At 48.6% G+C, this 19,432-nt stretch overlaps 1 protein-coding gene across 2 annotated transcripts in view; it reads left to right on the top strand.

Moving 5' to 3' along the window:
- The window catches only part of Mrtfa (myocardin related transcription factor A), a 96,334-nt gene that overhangs the window by 66,687 nt on the left and 10,215 nt on the right, over nt 1–19,432 (top strand). For both annotated transcript variants that reach the window (XM_041671691.1, XM_041671690.1), the window contains exons 3-5: nt 15,247–15,302; nt 18,088–18,163; nt 18,869–19,030. In XM_041671691.1, the coding sequence (XP_041527625.1) occupies nt 15,247–15,302; nt 18,088–18,163; nt 18,869–19,030 (294 nt within the window). The remainder of the gene's footprint in view (nt 1–15,246; nt 15,303–18,087; nt 18,164–18,868; nt 19,031–19,432) is intronic.

The following is a 19,432-nucleotide window of genomic DNA, read 5'->3' as shown; positions in this document are numbered from 1 at the left end:
TGGGAATGCTCACCTCTCCATGGCCTTCAGAGTGTCTCCCCCAACCCACCCACCAGGAGCTTTCTTGTGGACAGTGCTGATTTCCAGCTTCTTTGGGGAGGAAATGGGAGCAGAAAAGATGGTAAGAGAGAAAGCTGAAGCCTAGAAGAGTTCAGGTGTGAGAGTCCCCTCTCAACCAGTGTGCGGGAATGCAGGGTTAGGCCCCAGGCTCCCAGAGAGGCTAGCCCGCAGTGGTGGGTAACCTTACCTCAGCATCACCTGGCGGTCCCCAGCATCCCCTCCCACCCTCGCCCCTTCACTGCTGCGTGCTGCTTTCCTCACCTCCATCGCAAACCTCTTAAGGGAAGCCCAGGCAAACTGAAAGTAGCAGCTCTCTGAAGCATCCACTTAGAGTCCATCGATTGGCCTGAGACGTTCCCAGAGTCCTTCCATCTAAGTTTGTTGCACAACTGAGGAGGAAGGGCAGGTAAGCCACGGCAGAGAAAGGACAAGGTTTTGTGGCTGTGTTTTATTTCTGGTTTATACCTTAAATCTTTTCATCCAGCCTCTTCCCCCCGCGTATGACTGTGGGAAGGAAGATGAGCCTAGCTTGCCCCAGAACCCTCATTCACGGTCCCATGTAGGATGGACTACTTGATTCAGCTCACTCATCGAATCTGCAGGACGTGATGTACTCCCGTGGCTTCTTTCCCATTACGGTTGTTCTTGTTCTGTGTGCCGTTCAGCACTGGGAGTGGCCTTCTCATGGATTTAGGGGATTAAAGTCTTCTAGTTCCCACATACCTTCCTCTGTGGTTCATGTGTCTCAACTGTGGGTATGGAGCTGCTTTCTGCAGTGTTCTGAACAACGTCATTTCCCAGTATCCTTTATTCTCATTATGTAAACATGTCTCAAATATAACACCACTTAAAACCCATCAAATGCATAGTGCCAAAAAGTGGGCCCACGCAGTCTTGGCTCTGAACTTTCTCTGGTGCTTTCTGAGGAAAAAGGAGGGAAGATGGCACCTGCAGGAAGCAAGCAGGTCTTTCAGTCCAGAGCAAAGTGAGGGATAGGAACAGCGTTCTGACAGGGCCAGCTGTGCAGCTGTACATAACGGTTTAAGAAGGCAAGTGTGGACGTTGTCCTGAGCAAGCAAATGAGAAGGAACTCCTGCGACTCTGGATGTGAGAGTAGAGCCACGGTTGTTTTTTCCTTCTTGGCCTGTTCCATCGCGACTCCTTGACAGCGAGCAAAGAGCAGGAGCATTTGTGGTGTTGCAGCCAACCTGTTCATCCGTCATCACAAGCTGATCCAGAGCAACCATGACACCTCAGCACAGAGGTGGAGAAATAAATCTTTGTCCTTGAAGTGCTCTGGGAGCTTGGCTTGGTCCTCTTGAGCTTGTCTTTTTAATTCCTTCATGTCCTCCCTCCCTCTCTTCCTTCCTCCTTTCCTTCTCTTTTGTTTTTGGGTACTGAAAGTCAAACCCAGGTCCTCATATGCTGGATAAATGCTCTTCCCCTGAGCTCTATCCAAGCTATACCATGTCCTTTCATTTATTTTTCTTATTGTATGTGGGGATGTGTGTGCTATCTGTGTGTGAGTATATGTGTCTGTATATGTATGTGTACGTGTGTGGTTCTCTATGTGTGTACATATGTATGTGCCTTGTGTAGATTTCAGGAGTCACTTCTCTCCCTTCATTCAAGACCCAGGAATTAAACTTAGGTCATCAAGCTTGACAGCAAGCACCTTTACCTGCAAAGCCATCTCAAACCATGTCTTTATATTTTAGTGGTGTTCCCCTGTGTCTAGGCACTGCCATTGGTGACTCTTATGGCTGACTGGTTAGGAGAATTCAGAGTGTATGAGGGCAGCTAGTTAGTGCCATCCAGAGGCCTCCTCTGCTGATGTACTCACACACATCGTCAGGAGAGTAACTGGTTCTGCCAGTTGATTAGGATGGTTTGTAGGTCTGCATGTAAACCCCACATGTCTCATGCTGACCCTGCAAAGAATGGCTGACAGCAGTGGGTTCCTAAGGCCCTGAATAGACTGACCCAGCTCCATTCCACCCCTCCTGTTCTGCAGTCTGATCCTGTTGCCCATCTCTTGCTTAGGATGTTGGCCACCTGGTCTACACAGAGACAGTGCCCACCCACAATCCCTTTAAGTGACCATTTTGTTAGGCCCCAGTGCTTGCTGAAGCTTTCCTGTTCATCTGACCCAGAAGAGATGTCTTAGTTTGACAAAAGGTTACATGTCGCTCTGTGAAGCACTGGGAGTTTTTACTACATTTCCTTTTCCACTCAAGTTAAATTCTTCTTTGTGGATTGGGGGAGGGTAGACTGAACCAAACCTTGTTACACTAGGTGTGCACTCGGTGCTGATGAACTACCTTTGTTTCCTACTAAAGATTAAGGTGACAAAAGAAAGTTGTAGGTCTCTGGGTAAATGTTTGCTTATTCAAAGGTGTACGTGTTTGTTTTTTACATTTATTTATTTTACTATGTATTAGTACTTTACATGCATGTATGTAAGTGGACCACATGCATGCCTGGTGCCCACAAAGGTCAGAAGAAAGCACCAGGATTCCCTGAATTGAAGTGGCAGGCAGTTGTGATGCTGGCCATGTGGGTGCTGGGAATCAAACCAGAGTCCTCTGCAAAAAGAGCAAATGCTCTTAATGCCAAATCACCAGCCTGGAAATGCTGTTTGTTTTTAGCAATGGATAACATTGTCAGGGGTGTTCTGTCTCAGCAGAAACTTCATAGATTAGTGCCTTCATGTCAGATCCAGGTGGGACAAACCCTTGTCTTAAGCTTCCATTGTCTTCATTTGCTCAAGTCCATCTGGAAGTTGCTAGAAGGTCTGTGTATTAGTCTCTGAATTACTACTCCTGTTAACTAGTGGTTTGGCCAAGATCTACTCTTTCCAAAAGGAGCTTAAAATACACCCCACCCCCAACACACCTTTGCCAATTCTAGTTCTGGTTGCCCCAGGCTCCGTCTGCCTTCAGACCCTTGCTCTGAGAGCCTCAGCGTAGCCCGTCTGCCCTTTCAAACACAGAGGTGATTTCGGCACCTTTTGTTGTCTCCCTCCCATCCTTTCCTTTCCCTTCCTCCCTTCCTCCTCCAGCTCCTCGTCTTCATCTTCTTGGTTAAAGCAAAGACCCCCATGAGCTGATGTGTCCTTTCCACAGAAATGTGGAAATGTTTAACTGTAGTTGCAGCTCTGATTTTTGTGGGGTTTTTTTCCTTGTTTTGTTTTTATAAACACTGGTAAAATGTGTATTTCTGGAATGAGTTGGACTGGTCCCTAGATTTGAAGTCCAGGGAAAACTGTGTTAGGCATGTGGGCATGTGGTCCCTGGAATGCTTTCCTTTGTCTCAGGAAGGCCGACTGGGCCCGTGTTTCAGTCTTGATGGACATCGGAGTCCTTGTCTCTCTTCTGCTGTCTCAGCATGTGTGTGCCTCAGTGAACAGTGACTGTCACAGAGCCTCCTCCTCGCGCTCGTTGCTCACAAGCCCTAAAATAGGAGTGTGGAGTTCACTGTGTGTTGTGCCCGAATCTAAACAAAAAACCAAGGACAAGCTTTATTGAGCTATTAACATTTATTTATTTATTGACCAGGCATAATAGCACACGCCTTTAATCCCAGCACTTGAGAGGCAGAGGCAGGCTGGTCTACAGAGCAAGTTCCAGGGTAGCCATAGCTATGTAGAGATCTGTCTCAAAAACAAAACAAAAATTATTTATTGTGTGAGTGAGTGTATGTGGGGGGTGGGTTTGTTTGTGTCACAGGGTAGTCAGGCAGGGAGGTTGGAAGACTTGAGGGAGTTGATTCTCTCCTCCCATGTGTGTCCCAAGGATCATGCTCTGGTTGTCTGGTTTAGCAGCAAGTGCCATTTCCTGACAGACCATCTCTTTGTTTTGTGAAAGGTGGCACTAACACGTAACTTTGGCTTACAAATTGCTATGTGACCAGATTGGCCTCAAACTTGTAAAGATCTGCCTGTCTCTGCCTCCCTACTGCTGGGATCAAAGGTGTGTACCGTCATGATGGGCTTCCAAGTAATCTTTTCGATGGGGATTTTATACAATTTTATTATCTTTTCAAAACAACAGGAAGGTAGTTACTCTCCATAATTTGTTCTTATTATCTGAGGTGTGTCCATATAAAGGACAACATTTTGCAAGGTAATAAGTGATCAGGGTGCTATGATGTATACCTGGTCTACATAATGCATTCCAGGCCGGTCTGGCCTGCATCTGAGAACCTGTCTCAGCAAAAACCTGGAAGACAGTAAAGGAAACAGGCGATTGTGAGGCCGTCCGGGTGGCTACTTTGCTAATTCTACAGCCCAGCATCCTGAGGTTGAGGTTCGTCCTCAGCACCACACATGGATGAAAGAGAAATCATGGCGTGACAAACGGAGCCGGTGCATCTGATGATACGATGATTTAGATTCTTCCGGAAGAGGACGAAGATGATTTACAACTTATCCAGATAGAAGACTAAGGGATATTCAGAAAAAGTGGTCATTTTGGGGTGTCTTTCTGTGCCTGTGTCAGTGTGTTTTGAGGCTCCTTTCCAACATTCAGATCATCCTCTCTCAGCTTCCCAAATGCTTGCTTGCCATCATGCCTGAGTCTCTTTTTTCTTAACTGTTTTGGACTTTACCGAGGAAGGGGGATGTGCTGGAATCATAGGCCAGTCTGAAGTCTAGCTGCAGAGTGCTGCTGAAGTCATGTGTAAACACTGTTCGCAACCGTAAGGACGTGGCACTCTTCAACAGCTGACCATGCAGCCAGAGCTACACAGAGAGTTGGCTGTGGTGACATGTGCCTACAAACCTAGCCTGGGGAGGTGGTACTGGGGGATCCCTGGGACTTGCTGGCCAGTCTAGCCCAGTCATCAAGATCGAGGATTAACAAGAGACAGTTCTTAAAAAGAAGGTAAAGGGCCAGCAAGATGGCTCGTTGGGTAAAGGCACATCCTGACCACCTGTGTTTGATCTCCAAGACCCACATGGGAGAAGCAAAGACACCCAGATAGTTGCCCTCTAACTTCTACACATGTGCCATGATGTGTACATCCACCCCACAATACACAAAATATATAAAATGTAAAAGAAAAAAGAGCTCTAAAAGGGAGCAGAGAGATGACTGAGTGGTTAAGAGTGCTTACTGTTGTTGCAGAGGACCTGGGTTCTGTTCGCACTTCTGTCACTGTAACAAAAATCATGACATAATCAGTTCATAAAATGTTTTGCTCACAGTTTCTTTTAATGTATATATGTGTTTGCCTCCATGCATGTCTGCATCACATGTGTGCCTGGTACCCAGAAGGGCATCAGATCTCCTGGAACTGGAGGTACAGTGGTTGTAAGCCACCAAGCCAGTGGTAGGAACCTAATCTGTGTCTTCTGCAAGAATAGCTAGCGTCATATTTTTTGAGATTGTAATACATGATTGACCGGCCTGTGGGCAGAGAGCATGCCATGGTGAAGTAAAGTGAAGCTGTGCAGTTCCTGCTGCGCAGTGAAATGCCTGTATATGCACAATGAAGCACACATGCATACATGTACAGTGAAGTGCACACACATGCACAGTGAAGCTGTTCACTTCATACAGCTGGGGAGTGAAGGAAGGAAAGGGATGGGGGGGGGGTCCCACTATCCTTATCTTTTTCAAAGCTGTACCGTCCTAAAGGGTTTATCACTTCCTGGTAGAAGCATGGGCTAAGGACTAAGTTTAAAACATGGACCTCTGGGAAATACTCACAGATGCCATAGCAACCAGATTCAAAGTGTTTGGCCCTGGTGTTTTAACCCTTAGTGTGCCATATCTTTGACATCTGTGTGTACTAATCTGTATATCCCCTCCCCTAGCTTTGGCCTTTCCCACCACTGGTGGATTGAGCAGCTGTACCTCAGATCTCTGCTTCCTGCATTCATCCTTTCTGTGTGTGTGTATGGGTGAAGTATATGTGTGTGGAGACCCTGGGGTTACAAGCATGTACCACTGTATCTAGCTTTAAAACATATATATATATATATATATATATATATATATATATATATATATTTCCTAGAGGGTTGAATTTATGTTTTCAGAAGACTTTACTGACTGAGCCATCACTTGCACCCCTCTGTCTTCATTCTTGGTAGTTGGTCTGGGTGGGGGTGACAGCCAAGTACCAAAACAAGGGTGGTGTCAAACCTGCATACCGAAACAGGATATGTGTTGAGTGCTCATGACTTTTAGTTTGGATCTTGCTTGCCCTAGATGTGTGGTCCCTTCTCTACTCAAGCTGTCTTCGGTTCTCGTGGACTTAGTTCTGGTTCTAGTTGTCATATTCAGGCCCTAGAGCTGTTGACACGACTTTCTGATCAGTGGTCTTTGTTGCAGATATTTTGGTAGGCGTGGTGAGTCGGCTGAACAGAGGGACAAAGAGTGGAGGTCGGGCACAGGCAGTGCTCAGCGTTGCTTCTTGCACGAGCTGTTTCTTCCCAGAGAGCAGGCAGGGAGGAAACTGCAGCAGGAACAGTGCCTTAGTCTTAACCCAGTTTAGCAGATGGCAGAATACTTTCACTTCGTTCAATGCTAATAATCACTGGGTGTGGTCGTAAGTGTAGCTGCTGTTTGTGGATGAGGACAGAAGCCTCAGAAGTCACATGACTTGCCCTTGCTCTTGCTGCTTAGGAACAGAGACAGATCCAGCCCAGCTTTTCTGGCTCTAGACCTGTTATTGATTCTTGAAGGAAACAGTTTATAGTGGTACTTACCCACACAGGAATTTTCAAGTCTGAAAGTAGTTGAAGGGGGGCTGGGGTGAGGCTCACATGGTAGAGTGCTTGCCTGCCATGCATGAAGCCCTGGGTCCAGACCCCAGCAGCACATAAGCCAGTGTGGTAGCACATACCTGTCATCCTAGCTCTCAGCAGACAGGGTGGGGCAGGAGCTCAAGATTGATCTTCCTCTGCTACATAAGCAAAGGAAGAGGATTCAGTTGAAACAAACAGTATCCAGTTGAAGTCCTATGATTGGTGAGGTCAGGACGTCACATTTGGGGAGGTAGCATGAGAGTAACTGGCCTTCCAGGCTGCTGTCCATGCCTACCTACCATTTTGGGAGACTGGAAGTCTCTAAGGCAGCTTTCTGCTTCTGTCATGATACCATGTGTTAAATCATGGGTGTTTAGTTTCTTCTGTGCTATATGGATGCTTCTCAAAGAATATTGCATATTCTCTGACTGGACAGTTATCCAGGCAGTCCACCTCCAATTTATTACATGATTTCTAGGCCCCTAGAATTGCTCCAGTGGGTTTACCTTGCCCTGGAGTGAACCTCCTCTGCCTGTGTGTAGAATCCCAGAATCATCTCCTTGATGTTGATGCCAGCCCTTGACCTGTCAGTGGCGTGGCCAGCCTATGCCCTTCCGTAGGATGTGAGGCCCTTTCTCGTTCCTGCCTCTGTGTGGGCTTTGTGCTCTTCCCCTGCTGGGAGAACACCCGGGTGTGAAGACCCGCTGCGATCTTGTCAGCAGGAGGACGGCTCAGCACGACTGGGTCTAGCCCAGGTCTGAGGAGAGCAGCAGAAAGCCTGACCTATTTGTCAGGACTTCACGTGTGCTAGACTCTGTTGCCGAGCTCCCCCACCCAGCCTGAATCGTTGACTCCCAGGAATATAGCTCCAGAAATTAGAACTCCTTAGCTATGAAGTCAGCAGAGTTGAAATGTCAACCTTGGCAATCAGTGGGCTGGCAGATGGCCCTCACATCCCAGAGCTGAAAACTCAAAGCAGACTGTTGAGAAAGTTCGTGAAGCACACGTGAAGTCCTTCCACATGTTACTCCGTTAATCACTGGGGCGTGGAGAATGAGCGTTTTTGAAACCCCACCTTCTTGCTTCTTTTTGTTCTTTGGACTAGTGAAATAATGATTTTCAAGTTTTTGTGGTACTAAAATTGCCAAGCCACTGAAGGTAAGACTTCTTGGAGCCCAGGATTCTAGAGGTCCTTGAATTCTGCTGGAATGCCCTTGTCTTGAATCATACTTGGGGAAATTCATGGTTTCTGACAGTTCCTTCATGGAGAATATTGCTACTCTGTTCTCCCCCAAGTGGAAGTAGAGCACAGGCCTGTTCCGATGATTGAAGACTTGGTGGCAGCTGCTGCCTGTGAACTAGTGGCCTCCACAGCCGCCCTCTCAGAGAGGGGAAAGCTAACATATCTGCCTCTCATTGGCCTTGAGTAGTAGGAGTTCTTGTACTCTTGTACTGGGGGCAAGGGATATGGCAGGATTCTGCCTACTCTGGGAGCAGTTTGGTTATCCAGTGACCCCTTTTCCTCCATGTGGCCTTTTCAAGCAAGGGAGAAGAAATAAAATAAGAGACTGCACCTCTTTCTATTTGCCTGTGACTAAAGCTGAGGTCTCCTTCTGCCTGTTGCCGACTTAGAGAAAGTGATGACGCCATAAAAAGCCACGGTTAGAGCTCTTAGGGAGAAAGGGCGTTTAGCTCACAGTCCCAGACTACAGTCACCATTGTTTGTGATTGAAGCCCAAAGCAGCGAGCCCCGCGGGATCCACAGTCATGAAGCAGAGAGGAGTTCCTTCATGTTTGCATGCCTGTGCTCAGCTCATTCTCCCCACTCTGAAGTTTACAGCTCAGGATCCCCTGCCTTCCCACCTCAGCTACCATGACCAGGGTACCCCACGCCCCACAGATGTGCCCACAGGCCAGCCTGTCTTATACAGCCTCTCAGTAAGATTTCTCTTCCAAGGGATTCTAGATTGTTCCAAGTTAACAATACTAACCACCAGGGCTTAGGAGATGTCTCCGTGGATGAAGGCATTTGCCACCAAGTCTGATGTCCTGGGACTCACAGGGTAGAAAGAGCAAACTGATACACACAAAAAATTTTAAAAATGTAGTTTTTAAGAATAAAAATTGGGGCTGGAGAGATGGCTCAGTGGTTAAGAGCATTGCCTGCTCTTCCAAAGGTCCTGAGTTCAATTCCCGGCAACCACATGGTGGCTCACAACCATCTGTAATGACGTCTGATGTCCTCTTCTGGCCTGCAGACATATACACAGACAGAATATTGTAAACATAATAATAAATAAATATTTAAAAAAAATGCAGCTGTGTTGAATATACAAGCTATTTTAAAAAAAAAAAAGAATAAAAATTAAAGTTGGGTGGTGGTGGTGCTTGCATTTAATCCCAGCACTCAGGAGGCAAAGGCAGATGGATCTCTGAGTTTGAGTCCAGCCTGGTCTACAGAGCAAGTTCCAGGAAAACCCTATATAAAGAAACCCTGTCTCAAAGAAAAAAGAGAGAAGGGATGGAGGAAAGAAAGGAAGGAAGAAGGAATAAAAATTAAAGGGGCTGGAGAAGAGGACCTAGGTTCAACTTCCAGCACCTTCATGGCAGCTCACAACCATCTATTAGTCCCAGTCCCAGGGATACTGCGCCCTCTTCTGTCCTCTGAGAGCACTGCATGCACATGGTGCACAGACATACACAGTTACACACACACACACACATAAACATAAAAATTAGAAACCTCACCATCACAACTAGCAAGAAAGGCTGGCTATGGAAGATCTGCTAATGTGTGATAGTTACCACGTGCCTCTCCTGAGTGCAGTCACCATCTGTAGAGAGACCCAGGCCCACATGTGCACAGACAGACACAGGGTGGGTGGGTCTGTGGGGAATGAGGAATTGGGCTTGCTGCCCAAGAACTGTCCATGACGAGAAGCTTTTCCAGAAATGCCTGTCCTGTCCTAGAAGGCTCACTTGCCCAAAATGCTTCAGTAAATCTGGTACTGGTTCCAGAAGTTGCTTCAGCTCAGGAACACAGCCTTGTAGTCACCTTGAGCACAGCGCCGAGTCCTCTTTTAAATGCTCAGACGGTATATTCTTGGGAAAATGGAAATCATAACTCTTGTTATTTTCTTAATTCATAAATGTGCTCATTTAAGGCAGCAAGCTTGTCAGGGAGGAAGAAAACAGGTGCTAGCGGGAAGGCCCAGAGAAGCAACTGCTTCCAGCCAGCTGGGGTGGAGCCCAGTCTGGGACTGAAGCTGTGATGAGGAATGCCACAGCCCTTGGCCAGTACATCCTTGTGTCTGAGGTTTCTCTTCCTACTCAGTCCAAGCTGCACCCTCGCCTTTGCTCGTAGTGTCCCCAGATTCCCAGGGTGGAGAAAGGATTGAAAACTGCCCTCTGCCCCAGAACTGTGTGCTCTTAACAGCTCTTGTGTTTGCATGAATCTTAGGGGGCTTCTCTTCTCAGAGACTGCCTTTTTGGGGTTCTGGGAATATGGAAGTTGGGATGAATGATGTTCTGGACCTTCCTGGCAAAGCCTTCCAGGCAGCAAGGAAGAGGGAAGCAAAGTCCACATGAGCACATCCCACCTGGCTGCACACTCTCAACTACCCAAGGCCAGGACCTTAAAACCCATTTTCTTCTGCTTTGTCCTACTTCCCTGGGTCTCCTTAGCACGGAAGCTAGGCTGATCCGGGCTCCCCAGGGTTACTTGATCCTGTATGAAGAAAGCCCAGGGCTTTGCCTGTATCGTCTTACATCTCCGTCACCAAGCCACCTTCTGTAGTGTGCTTTAACAGAGCTGGCTGGGTGCACACAGGGGTTGCCCAACCTTAAACCCCAGGGCCTCAGAAGTGGTTGTTTGCTGTCTCAGTTCCGATCTCTCCCACACGAACCTGGGACATGCTTAGCTAGAAGTCTTCACAGGCCGAAAGGAGGAGCCATTGCTCTCTCCTCCTCCTGCCTGGAAGAAGTGGCTATTGAGATGGCCAGACCTGTTGTCAGGGGGTAGAATTCAGAATGGAGAGAGAGAAACACAGCCTTAGGTAGACAGCCCAAGAACTGACAGGAACCAACATGCTGGTCAGGTTTAGGTGAAGGAAGAAGGGGAGGCTGAAGAGGGCCTGGATGGGATCCACCCTCTGTGGTTACTGGTGGGTAACTACACCTCAGCCAGTGCTGGCATCATTGTATGAAATTGGAACAGCAGTCCTCAGAGATTAGGATGTAGTCATTTCTGGTCATTTCCCTAGCCGTGTCCAGCACAAGAATTCTCCCAGCTCTGCACCCCGGTCTGTCTAAGACCTAAGGCTGCTCCATGGAGAGCAAGCCCTGGTTTTCAGACTATAGTTGTCCAGGTCTGAAAGCCCTGGAGTCTCAGAGGGGTCCATAAGCCCTTCTTCTGTGCCCCTGTACCTCTTGCTGCTATGGTCAAGCCTGCCTTTCCACGTAGCCCATAGTCAGGTCTACATCTAACTAGTACATCTAATTGGCATAGCATTGGCATGTCACCACCTACCCCCACTGTGAGCCATCTGACAGGTTCTTGTTTTTTTTTTGTTTTTGTTTTTCGAGACAGGGTTTCTCTGTGGTTTTGGAGCCTGTCCTGGAACTCACTCTGTAGACCAGGCTGGCCTCGAACTCACAGAGATCCGCCTGACTCTGCCTCCCGAGTGCTGGGATTATAGGCGTGCGCCACCACCGCCCGGCTATCTGACAGGTTCTTTTCTCTGTTTTTTTGAAGAAGTTGAGAAACTAAGTCAGAGAAGCAGAAAGAATTCTCTTTAACAGAATTAAGTTATAACCATGGCTGCCATTTTCTAGTTTTTTTTCTAACTTTTCTGGGCTTTCTAACTTTACTGGCATGCTGTTTGCCGGGCAGTGGTGGCACACACCTTTAATCCCAGCACTTGGGAGGCAGGGGCAGGTGGATCTCTGTTAGTTTGAAGCCAACCTGGTCTACAGAGTGAGTTCTACGATTGGCTCCAAAGCTACACAGAAGAAACCCTGTCTCGAAGAACTAACTAACTAAATAAATAAATAAATGGGACGTTGCCTGCCCCAGGTGTATGTGTTCCTGTATACAGGAGCACACATGGGAGGACAACCTCAAGCGTTGGTCTCGCATTTCACCCAGTGACAAGATGCCTTACTGTCTGCTGCTATGCATCAGGCGGCCAGGGATTCTCCTGGTTGGTGTCTCCCTTCGCCATAAGAGCACTGGGGTTACTGACACATGCTCCTGTGCCTGCCTTTATTGGGTGCTGAGGATTTGAACTCAGGTCCTTATACGTATGTGACAAGTGCTCTACTCCTGACCTTTCTCTGCAGCCCTCCTTGGGTAATATACTAGACTAGCTAGCATGTTAAAATATCTGAATTTGCAGCTGGGCATGTGGGTATATGCCCATGATCCTAGCACTTGAAAGGCTGAATCATCCTGAGTTTGTGTCTAGTGTAGGCTACATAATGAGACCACATCTGGGGAAAAAAAAATCTGGGCCTATCCATGTATATAAGCCCTCAGTGAATATTAGTTTTTCTTGCTAGTGTGGGAAAGTGCCATTAGCTCAGTGGGCTCAGAAGCTATGTCCACTGCGCCATTTCACCTCTCTCCATCTTGCACTGGGGGCAGCTGTTGTTGGTATGTGAAGAGCACGCACCATCCCATGCCCAGCTGTGTCTGTGCTTGCCAGACGTGTTTCTAGAAGCGAGCGTTGTGCATTCCCCCTGGGGTGGCAGTGACTTTAGATAATCAACTATGGCTGGAGCCCAGAACCAGCCAGCCTGAGAGCATCTAGCCAGTGTTGATGGCAGTGGTGTTTATGTGAGCTGTGGATGTGTGCTGCCTGCCATGCCGATACGGATTTGGTTTGCTCGTTTGCATTTTTTTTTTGTTTTTGTTTTTTGTTTTTTGTTTTTTGTTTTTTTTTTTTTTTTTTTTTTTTTTGGTTTTTCGAGACAAGGTTTCTCAGTGGCCTTGGAGCCTGTCCTGGAACTAGCTCCGTAGATCAGGCTGGTCTCCAACTCACAGAGATCTGCCTGCCTCTGCCTCCCAAGTGCTGGGATTAAAGGCGTGCGCCACCAAAGCCCGGCTCGTTTGCATGTTTTAAGACAGGGTCTTTCTATAGAACCCTGGCTGTCCTGGAGCTCACTCTGTAGACCAAGCTGCCTTGGAACTCACAGAGATCCTCCTGTCTCTACCTCCTGAGTGCTGGGATTAAAGGTGTGTGCCACCATGCCCAGCCTAACTCTTTTAAAATAGTGTGTGTGTGTGTGTGTGTGTGTGTGTGCACACGTGTGTGTGTGTGTGTGTGGGCGCGCACACACACGTGTGTATGTGTGTGTGTAAAGTGTACCAGACTAGATGCAGATGCCCTGAGAAACTAGAAGGGGGAATATTGGATCCCCTGGAACTGGAGTTACAGGTTATTTTGAGGCACCTGAAGTGGGTTCTGAGAACTGAGCCCAGGTCCTCTACATAAGCAAACACTCTTAACTACAAAGCCACCCCTCCAGCTCCACTGATTTGCATCTTAGTGCTCTAGGAGGTGGGCAGAGTCTCCATCTCCAAAAGTCAGTCACACCGTGCATCGTGGCAGAGTAGCTGTTGGGACTCAGTACTGGGACACAGGTCCCTCGACGCAGGAGCTTTTCCCAGTTTTCAACCTGTCCCTAGTGCTGGGTCCTGGCTGTTAAAACTGGAGGTTTCAAGCTGCGCTGTGGAGCCCTCTCATGTCCCCACCTCTGGTCACTTAGAACCACCCTTCTCATCCACCCAGTGGCTTACTGAATGAGTCTGTGTGCCTGGGACTTAAAGAATGGGGAATTGTGTGAGCCCTGGAAGAAGCAGACAGCACCCGGGCGCTGCTGTGGGGGTGTGGTCACAGCAGACCGACAGTGAACAGGCTCAGCAACTGTTAGGGTTCTGGTGGACAGCGTTTGCTTCCCAGTGTTTACTTGTGCTGTGTTCTGTCCTACAGATAAAACTGGTGGGGGTGGGGGGGCGCTAGCCCATCACTCTCAGGCCAGACTTCTGCTTCCAGGCCCTGAAAGCCAGTTTTGCTGTGGTACAGCCTTGCACAGTGGAGCCAGGGACCAGGGCCAGCTTCCTTCCCTCTGGGCACCCCCGGTGGTTCCCTGGAATGGATTCTTCAGCTGAGTGGGTTGAGGAGGGAATCTGTGCTGGTTAGTTGATCTTGAAATTTGTCTAAGTCTAGAGCTCCCCCTGCTGTCAGAAAATGGAAGGGTTCTCTGAACTTTAAAATGAAGTTTTCTTTCTTGTTGTTATTACTTCCCCCTACAACCCCCCAGACAGGGGTTTCTCTGTGTAGCCCTGGCTGTCCTGGAACTCGCTATGTAGACCAGGCCAGCCTAGAACTCACAGAGATCCGCCTGCCTCTGCTTCCCAAGTGCTGGGATTACGTGCATTGCCACCGCCTGGCTATTACTATTTTGTAAACTGTCTTTAAACCAAATGCTGCTGGAGCTCTGAAGCATGCCTGGGAGGCCCAGCCCCAGGGAGTGAGGGCGGAAGCACAGAGGCCAGGCAGGATAGGTCCTATCTGTGCTCTTGCTACTTTTAGCAGCTCCTACCCTAACCCCCCCACCACAGCCAGCAGCCTGGAAGGTTATCTTTGCACACAGTCTCACAGCTGTTTGCAGCTTGGGCAGCAGAAGTGAAACTGACCACAGTTTCACCTACTACCAATGTTCCTTAGTGAAGTGAGCCACATGCTTCCCTGTCCTCCCCGGTCTCTTAAATTGTCGTGTGTCACCTTATAGACTTGGAGTGCATGGTGCATTTGCAGAGGGCCTACAGCTGAACTTTCCATTGAAGACAAAACCTGAGGTCTGCAAAATAGGACCCAGCCTTCTATCAGCAGCAGTGTGCCAACAATGACTGAAATTTTTTTAGTTTTCAAAGATGAAGCTGAGTTCATTTTAATAGTGCCATTGACAGCAGTTGAAAAGAAACAGCACTGAGAAGACATGGGCCTTGTTGGTTTTGACTATCCCAGCTGGCCACTACCGTTCCTAATGAGACTAAAAAGCAAGGTGGATTCGCTCACGTCTCTGCCTGAACCAGGTGATCTTAGAGGCTTAACTGACGAGGCCGAGAGCAGTGTAGGGCTGACCCAAGCGAAGCCAGGAGGGATTGCTGCCACCAGGGTCTTAAAGTGACTAGCCGTAAAGACACGTTTCCTTAGGGGTCAGGGCAGCATTTCCGTTTAAGGTGCCATTTCTGCTGCAGTTGTAGTGCTGTGTGTGATGTGGCACCACACGTTGTATTCTGCTTGTTTGGGGTTTTGGTGGTAGTGCTGAGGACTGAGCCCAGGGCCTTGCCTGTGCCGAGTAGGCATTCTAGCGCTGAACCAGCCTCAGCCTCTAAAAGTAATCCTTCTCCGGTCTTTTCTCAACAGCTTTGAAAAGTCCAGCTGCATTTCATGAGCAGAGAAGGAGTCTGGAACGGGCCAGGGTAAGGCTCCCTCCCTCCCCGAAGACCTCCAGAGTACACTGCCGTCACCACTCACCAGCTGCATCTAGCACAGCTTTGGGGGCAGCCCTCACCTTATAGCTCTGAGTGCTAGAAATCTCAGGCCTTTCCTGTTTCATCCTCCCCAGCCACCTTCCCAGGTAGACTTTAGTGCCTTGTGAAGGTCATCGGAGCTCCCCTAACCTGGCCTTGAAGACCGCTCATGTCCCTCCATTAAGTCCACTGAGCTTCATGTAGATGATCTGCCCAGTATCACCCATGTGCAGACTGCCCACAGCCGTGTGAGCCTCCATCTCCATCTGCCCAAAGCAGGCAACATCCACATAATACCCTTTGACAGCAGCCGTGGGGCACACCTCCTGTGGTAGCTCCTTGGCTGCATCCTTCTCCCCTTTCAGTTCCCTCTGGCCCCTGTGGAATGTCCTGTGCCTGGTGTCATGTTTCCCTCCTGCTCCCCCTGGAGGGCTGCCGGCCTTGACTTGCTGAACCTCACACCGATTCGTAGAAACTAATATACTTGCTCCTGAGACTCGTTTTTTCTCTTTAGAAAATCATGATCAACTGTTAGCAAGTAGGAAGAATGAGGTCATGGGTACTGAGAAGCAGTAACAAACTGTACTTACTTCCATTTGATGGGAGCCAGAGAAGGCCCAGCAAGAAGAAATGGCAGATAGGCGCAGAGAACAGTGGGACCTGGTTAGACAGTACTGTCCTATAGAATGCCGCTGTGTGTGAGGTTGTATGTGTGTCTTCTTTGTTCACACGGGAGCCCTCAGGAGTTAGATGCTACCACCCTCGTTTAGGTGCAGCAGAAGCTAACTGATCCGTCCAGCTAGAAAGTGATAAAGCTGGAGCCCAGACTTTTATTATGTTTCGTGTGTGTGTATGTGTGTGCACGTGTGCGGGCACATGTGTGGAGGTCAGAAAACAGTTTGCAGGAGCTGGCTCTCTCCCTTTCTCTGTGTAGGTGGTCCTGGGGATCAAACTGAAGTTCTATCTATCTATCTATATCTATATATATAGATATAGATATATAATTTTATTACTAACACATGGTAAATATATTCACATAACAGGTGCATGTGTTGCACATCTGTTCCCAAATGACTTCAAAATTACAATAAGAGGTTTAATATTTAAGCCCACACTAAACTGTCTTAATTAAATATGGAAACTGAGGACATCGGCATGGTCACAGCATAACTTGCTTCACTCGATTATACCAGTTCAGAGCTTTGGAAACTACTTTGCATCTGAGTAAGAGGCAGCACTGTCTGTCAGCTCGTGTTCCCAAGGGATGCCTTATGGGATGCTGGTCACATCACTGCTCCCTATGTCTGTAACCCCCAAGCCAACAGCATCTCATGGAGGCCCATTCCTGGTTGCTGCAGCAGCCTCAGGTTTCAGAGGAGCGCTCAGACATGGCCCACTGTTGTGACTGGTTCTTTCCCCGTCAGCTGCTTGTGTTCAGCCCCAGGAACGCCTTCAGTGACATCAGCCACAAAGCCCTTTCTTTACCTTCTGCACCAGAAGCAGACTGGTTTTCTGGTTGTCCCTCCTTAGTAACTTCTAGGTAACCAGGCCCTAGCCAGTGGGCATCCTTCATAGATTTACTGTTTGTTACTAAGGCTATTATGACTCAGTACCCAAGAGACAAGAGATGTATTTGAACAGATGTGACTTCTCTGGTGGGTGCTCCCAGCACTGCCTGAGTTCCTCCAGACTTTCCAGTGCTATATTCCCCCTGGCCACTGCTAGGGCTGCCGTCTGTGAGAGCTGTGCAGCACCCGGTTCTGCTTGCTGCAGATGGGCTGATGCGCCCAAAGCCCACGGCAGCCAGTAGCGTGAGGACCAGACGGACCTCTACAGTGACCTCTTTTCTAACGCTAACCTAGCCTGCCCTCCTGTCCTCTCTCGTGACTTGAAATCTGAATGATGTTGTTGCAAAGGTAACCTGTGTGGGCTCTGCAGTCACACGCGGTATCATTAGCCTCAAGCAGCAGGGGCTCAGTGGTTGTTGAGGGAATGGTTTAGTTCTGCAGTGCCTAATAAATGCAGAAATGAGGACATGGGACTTTAAGGAACTAGAGCTCTGACACCATGTATCAAAATTAGTATTGCATTTCCAGTCATTCAGACTGAATTGAAAATGTTCTTGAGATCACGCAATGCAAGGTTTTTGAAACAGGACATTAAATTACATCCAGAATGATTACAGCTCTGCAGAATCAAACTACATGAAAGAATAACAGGGGCAAAACATGAACATGAACAGTTCTGTTGAAGCTGGTTACTGTTTCTTGTTTTTTAATTTTTGTTTGTTTTTTTTTTTTCGAGGCAGGGTTTCTCTGTCCTGGAACTAGTTCTTATAGACCAGGCTGGCCTCCACTGCCCAGCTTGTTTTCTAATTTTAATTACTTGTGTAGTATAAGTAATAAGTTTTAGCCAGTGGTGGTGGCACACGCCTTTAATCCCAGCACTCAGGGGGCAGAGGCAGGCAGATTTCTGTGAGTTTGAGGCCAGCCTGGTCTACAGAGCAAGTTCGAGGATAGCCAGGGCTACACAGAGAAACCCTGTCTGGAAAAATGAGAGAACAGTTTTAACCACATAGAGGCTTGAGAAGGGACTGCACAGATGCACCTGGAGGCCGTGTATAGACTCACACCTCCCCTTGCGGACCTCAGGACCCTGAGTCACCACGCTGCTAAAGTGAATAGCATGTTTTGTGGTCCTGTTCATGCATAAGTTTATTGGTGTTTTTCCATAGACCGAGGACTATCTGAAACGGAAGATCCGTTCCCGGCCGGAGAGATCAGAACTGGTCAGAATGCACATTCTGGAAGGTGTGTGAGGTTGGAGGTTCTTCCCCGCCTGACCCCATTTTCATTCCGCTCTTGTGCCTTCCCGCTTTCTGCTGTTGGCTTCACACTCAGACACAGTTACATGGCTGCCACTGGTTTTGGGAGTGTGAGAAGCATGGACTCATTCGCCCAGGTTGACCTGAGCCCTCTCTTGGGTCCACCATCCACTGATGGGACAGAGCCCATCTCGCTTCTAAAAGGTGCCCTTCGTTTTTGGATTCATTTGCTCTCTCACGCACTCACTGGCTTTTACCTGAGCTCCTGTGATGGCAGGCACACTCATCTAGATACACGGCAGCTGGCCCAGCCACACCTACTTTCTGTAATTTTAGCAAAGGAAAGGCTTGGGTTCTAGAGAGTGGCGCACACTTTCCCACTCGTTGTTTGCTGTTTGGTGTCAGTGGGAGCCTGGAAAAGACCTTCTCAAGGCAGAACCCCACATTTTGCAACTGAAGTCACCGAGAGCCCAAACAAAGAACAGTTTGCCTCGGTGGCCCAGGCCTAAGTGGAGCAGGAACTGTCCCTTATCTGGCCTGGCCCTCGTCCTGTGACACTGGAGGCCAGCTTACCCTCCTCTGCCTGGACATGCATTTCACTCTGCTGTGTCTGCTTCCACTGCCCTGGAGGTCCCGGGGCAAGACCAGGACCGTCCTTCCATCTTTCTGAGCCCCCTTCTCTCCACGGTAGAGACCTCGGCTGAGCCTTCTCTCCAGGCGAAGCAGCTGAAGCTGAAGAGAGCCAGGCTGGCCGACGACCTCAATGAAAAGATCGCACAGAGGCCTGGCCCCATGGAGCTGGTGGAGAAGAACATCTTGCCTGTGGAGTCCAGCTTGAAGGAAGCCATTATTGGTGAGGAGGCTTGAGACTAGACACATGGAATTCACCAGATGTGAGGAGGCATTCAGGGAAGGCCCTTGGGAGGAAGTGGAACCCAGGTCCATGTTTATCTCAGACAGCAGTGGAGGGGCTGTTGAGAGCCTGGTTAGTGTTCACCCACACACTCATGCCCATTGCACGCACATGTCCACTGTCTCTTTAGGCCACTCCCTCCCTCAGACCTGGGTGTCTGTCCTCAGCCTGCCCTTTCAGAAGAGTATCTGTTCAGCTCCAGCGTCCCCAGCCACCACCTCCCAGTGGGCAGGCTGGGTGTAGGACATGGTCTCCGTCCTTTCCGCATGGCTAGTGGCTTTCTTCAGGATGGGCCCAGATCAGTGTGAGCTATAGTCTCTCTTGCCTGGATCATCATTGTTA

The sequence above is a fragment of the Microtus oregoni genome, unplaced genomic scaffold, assembly GCF_018167655.1.
Source record: "Microtus oregoni isolate MIOR12 unplaced genomic scaffold, Mior012 000022F_ref0000154, whole genome shotgun sequence".
Classification (NCBI taxonomy): Eukaryota; Metazoa; Chordata; class Mammalia; order Rodentia; family Cricetidae; genus Microtus; species Microtus oregoni.
This window is presented reverse-complemented; position numbering and strand designations above follow the sequence as displayed.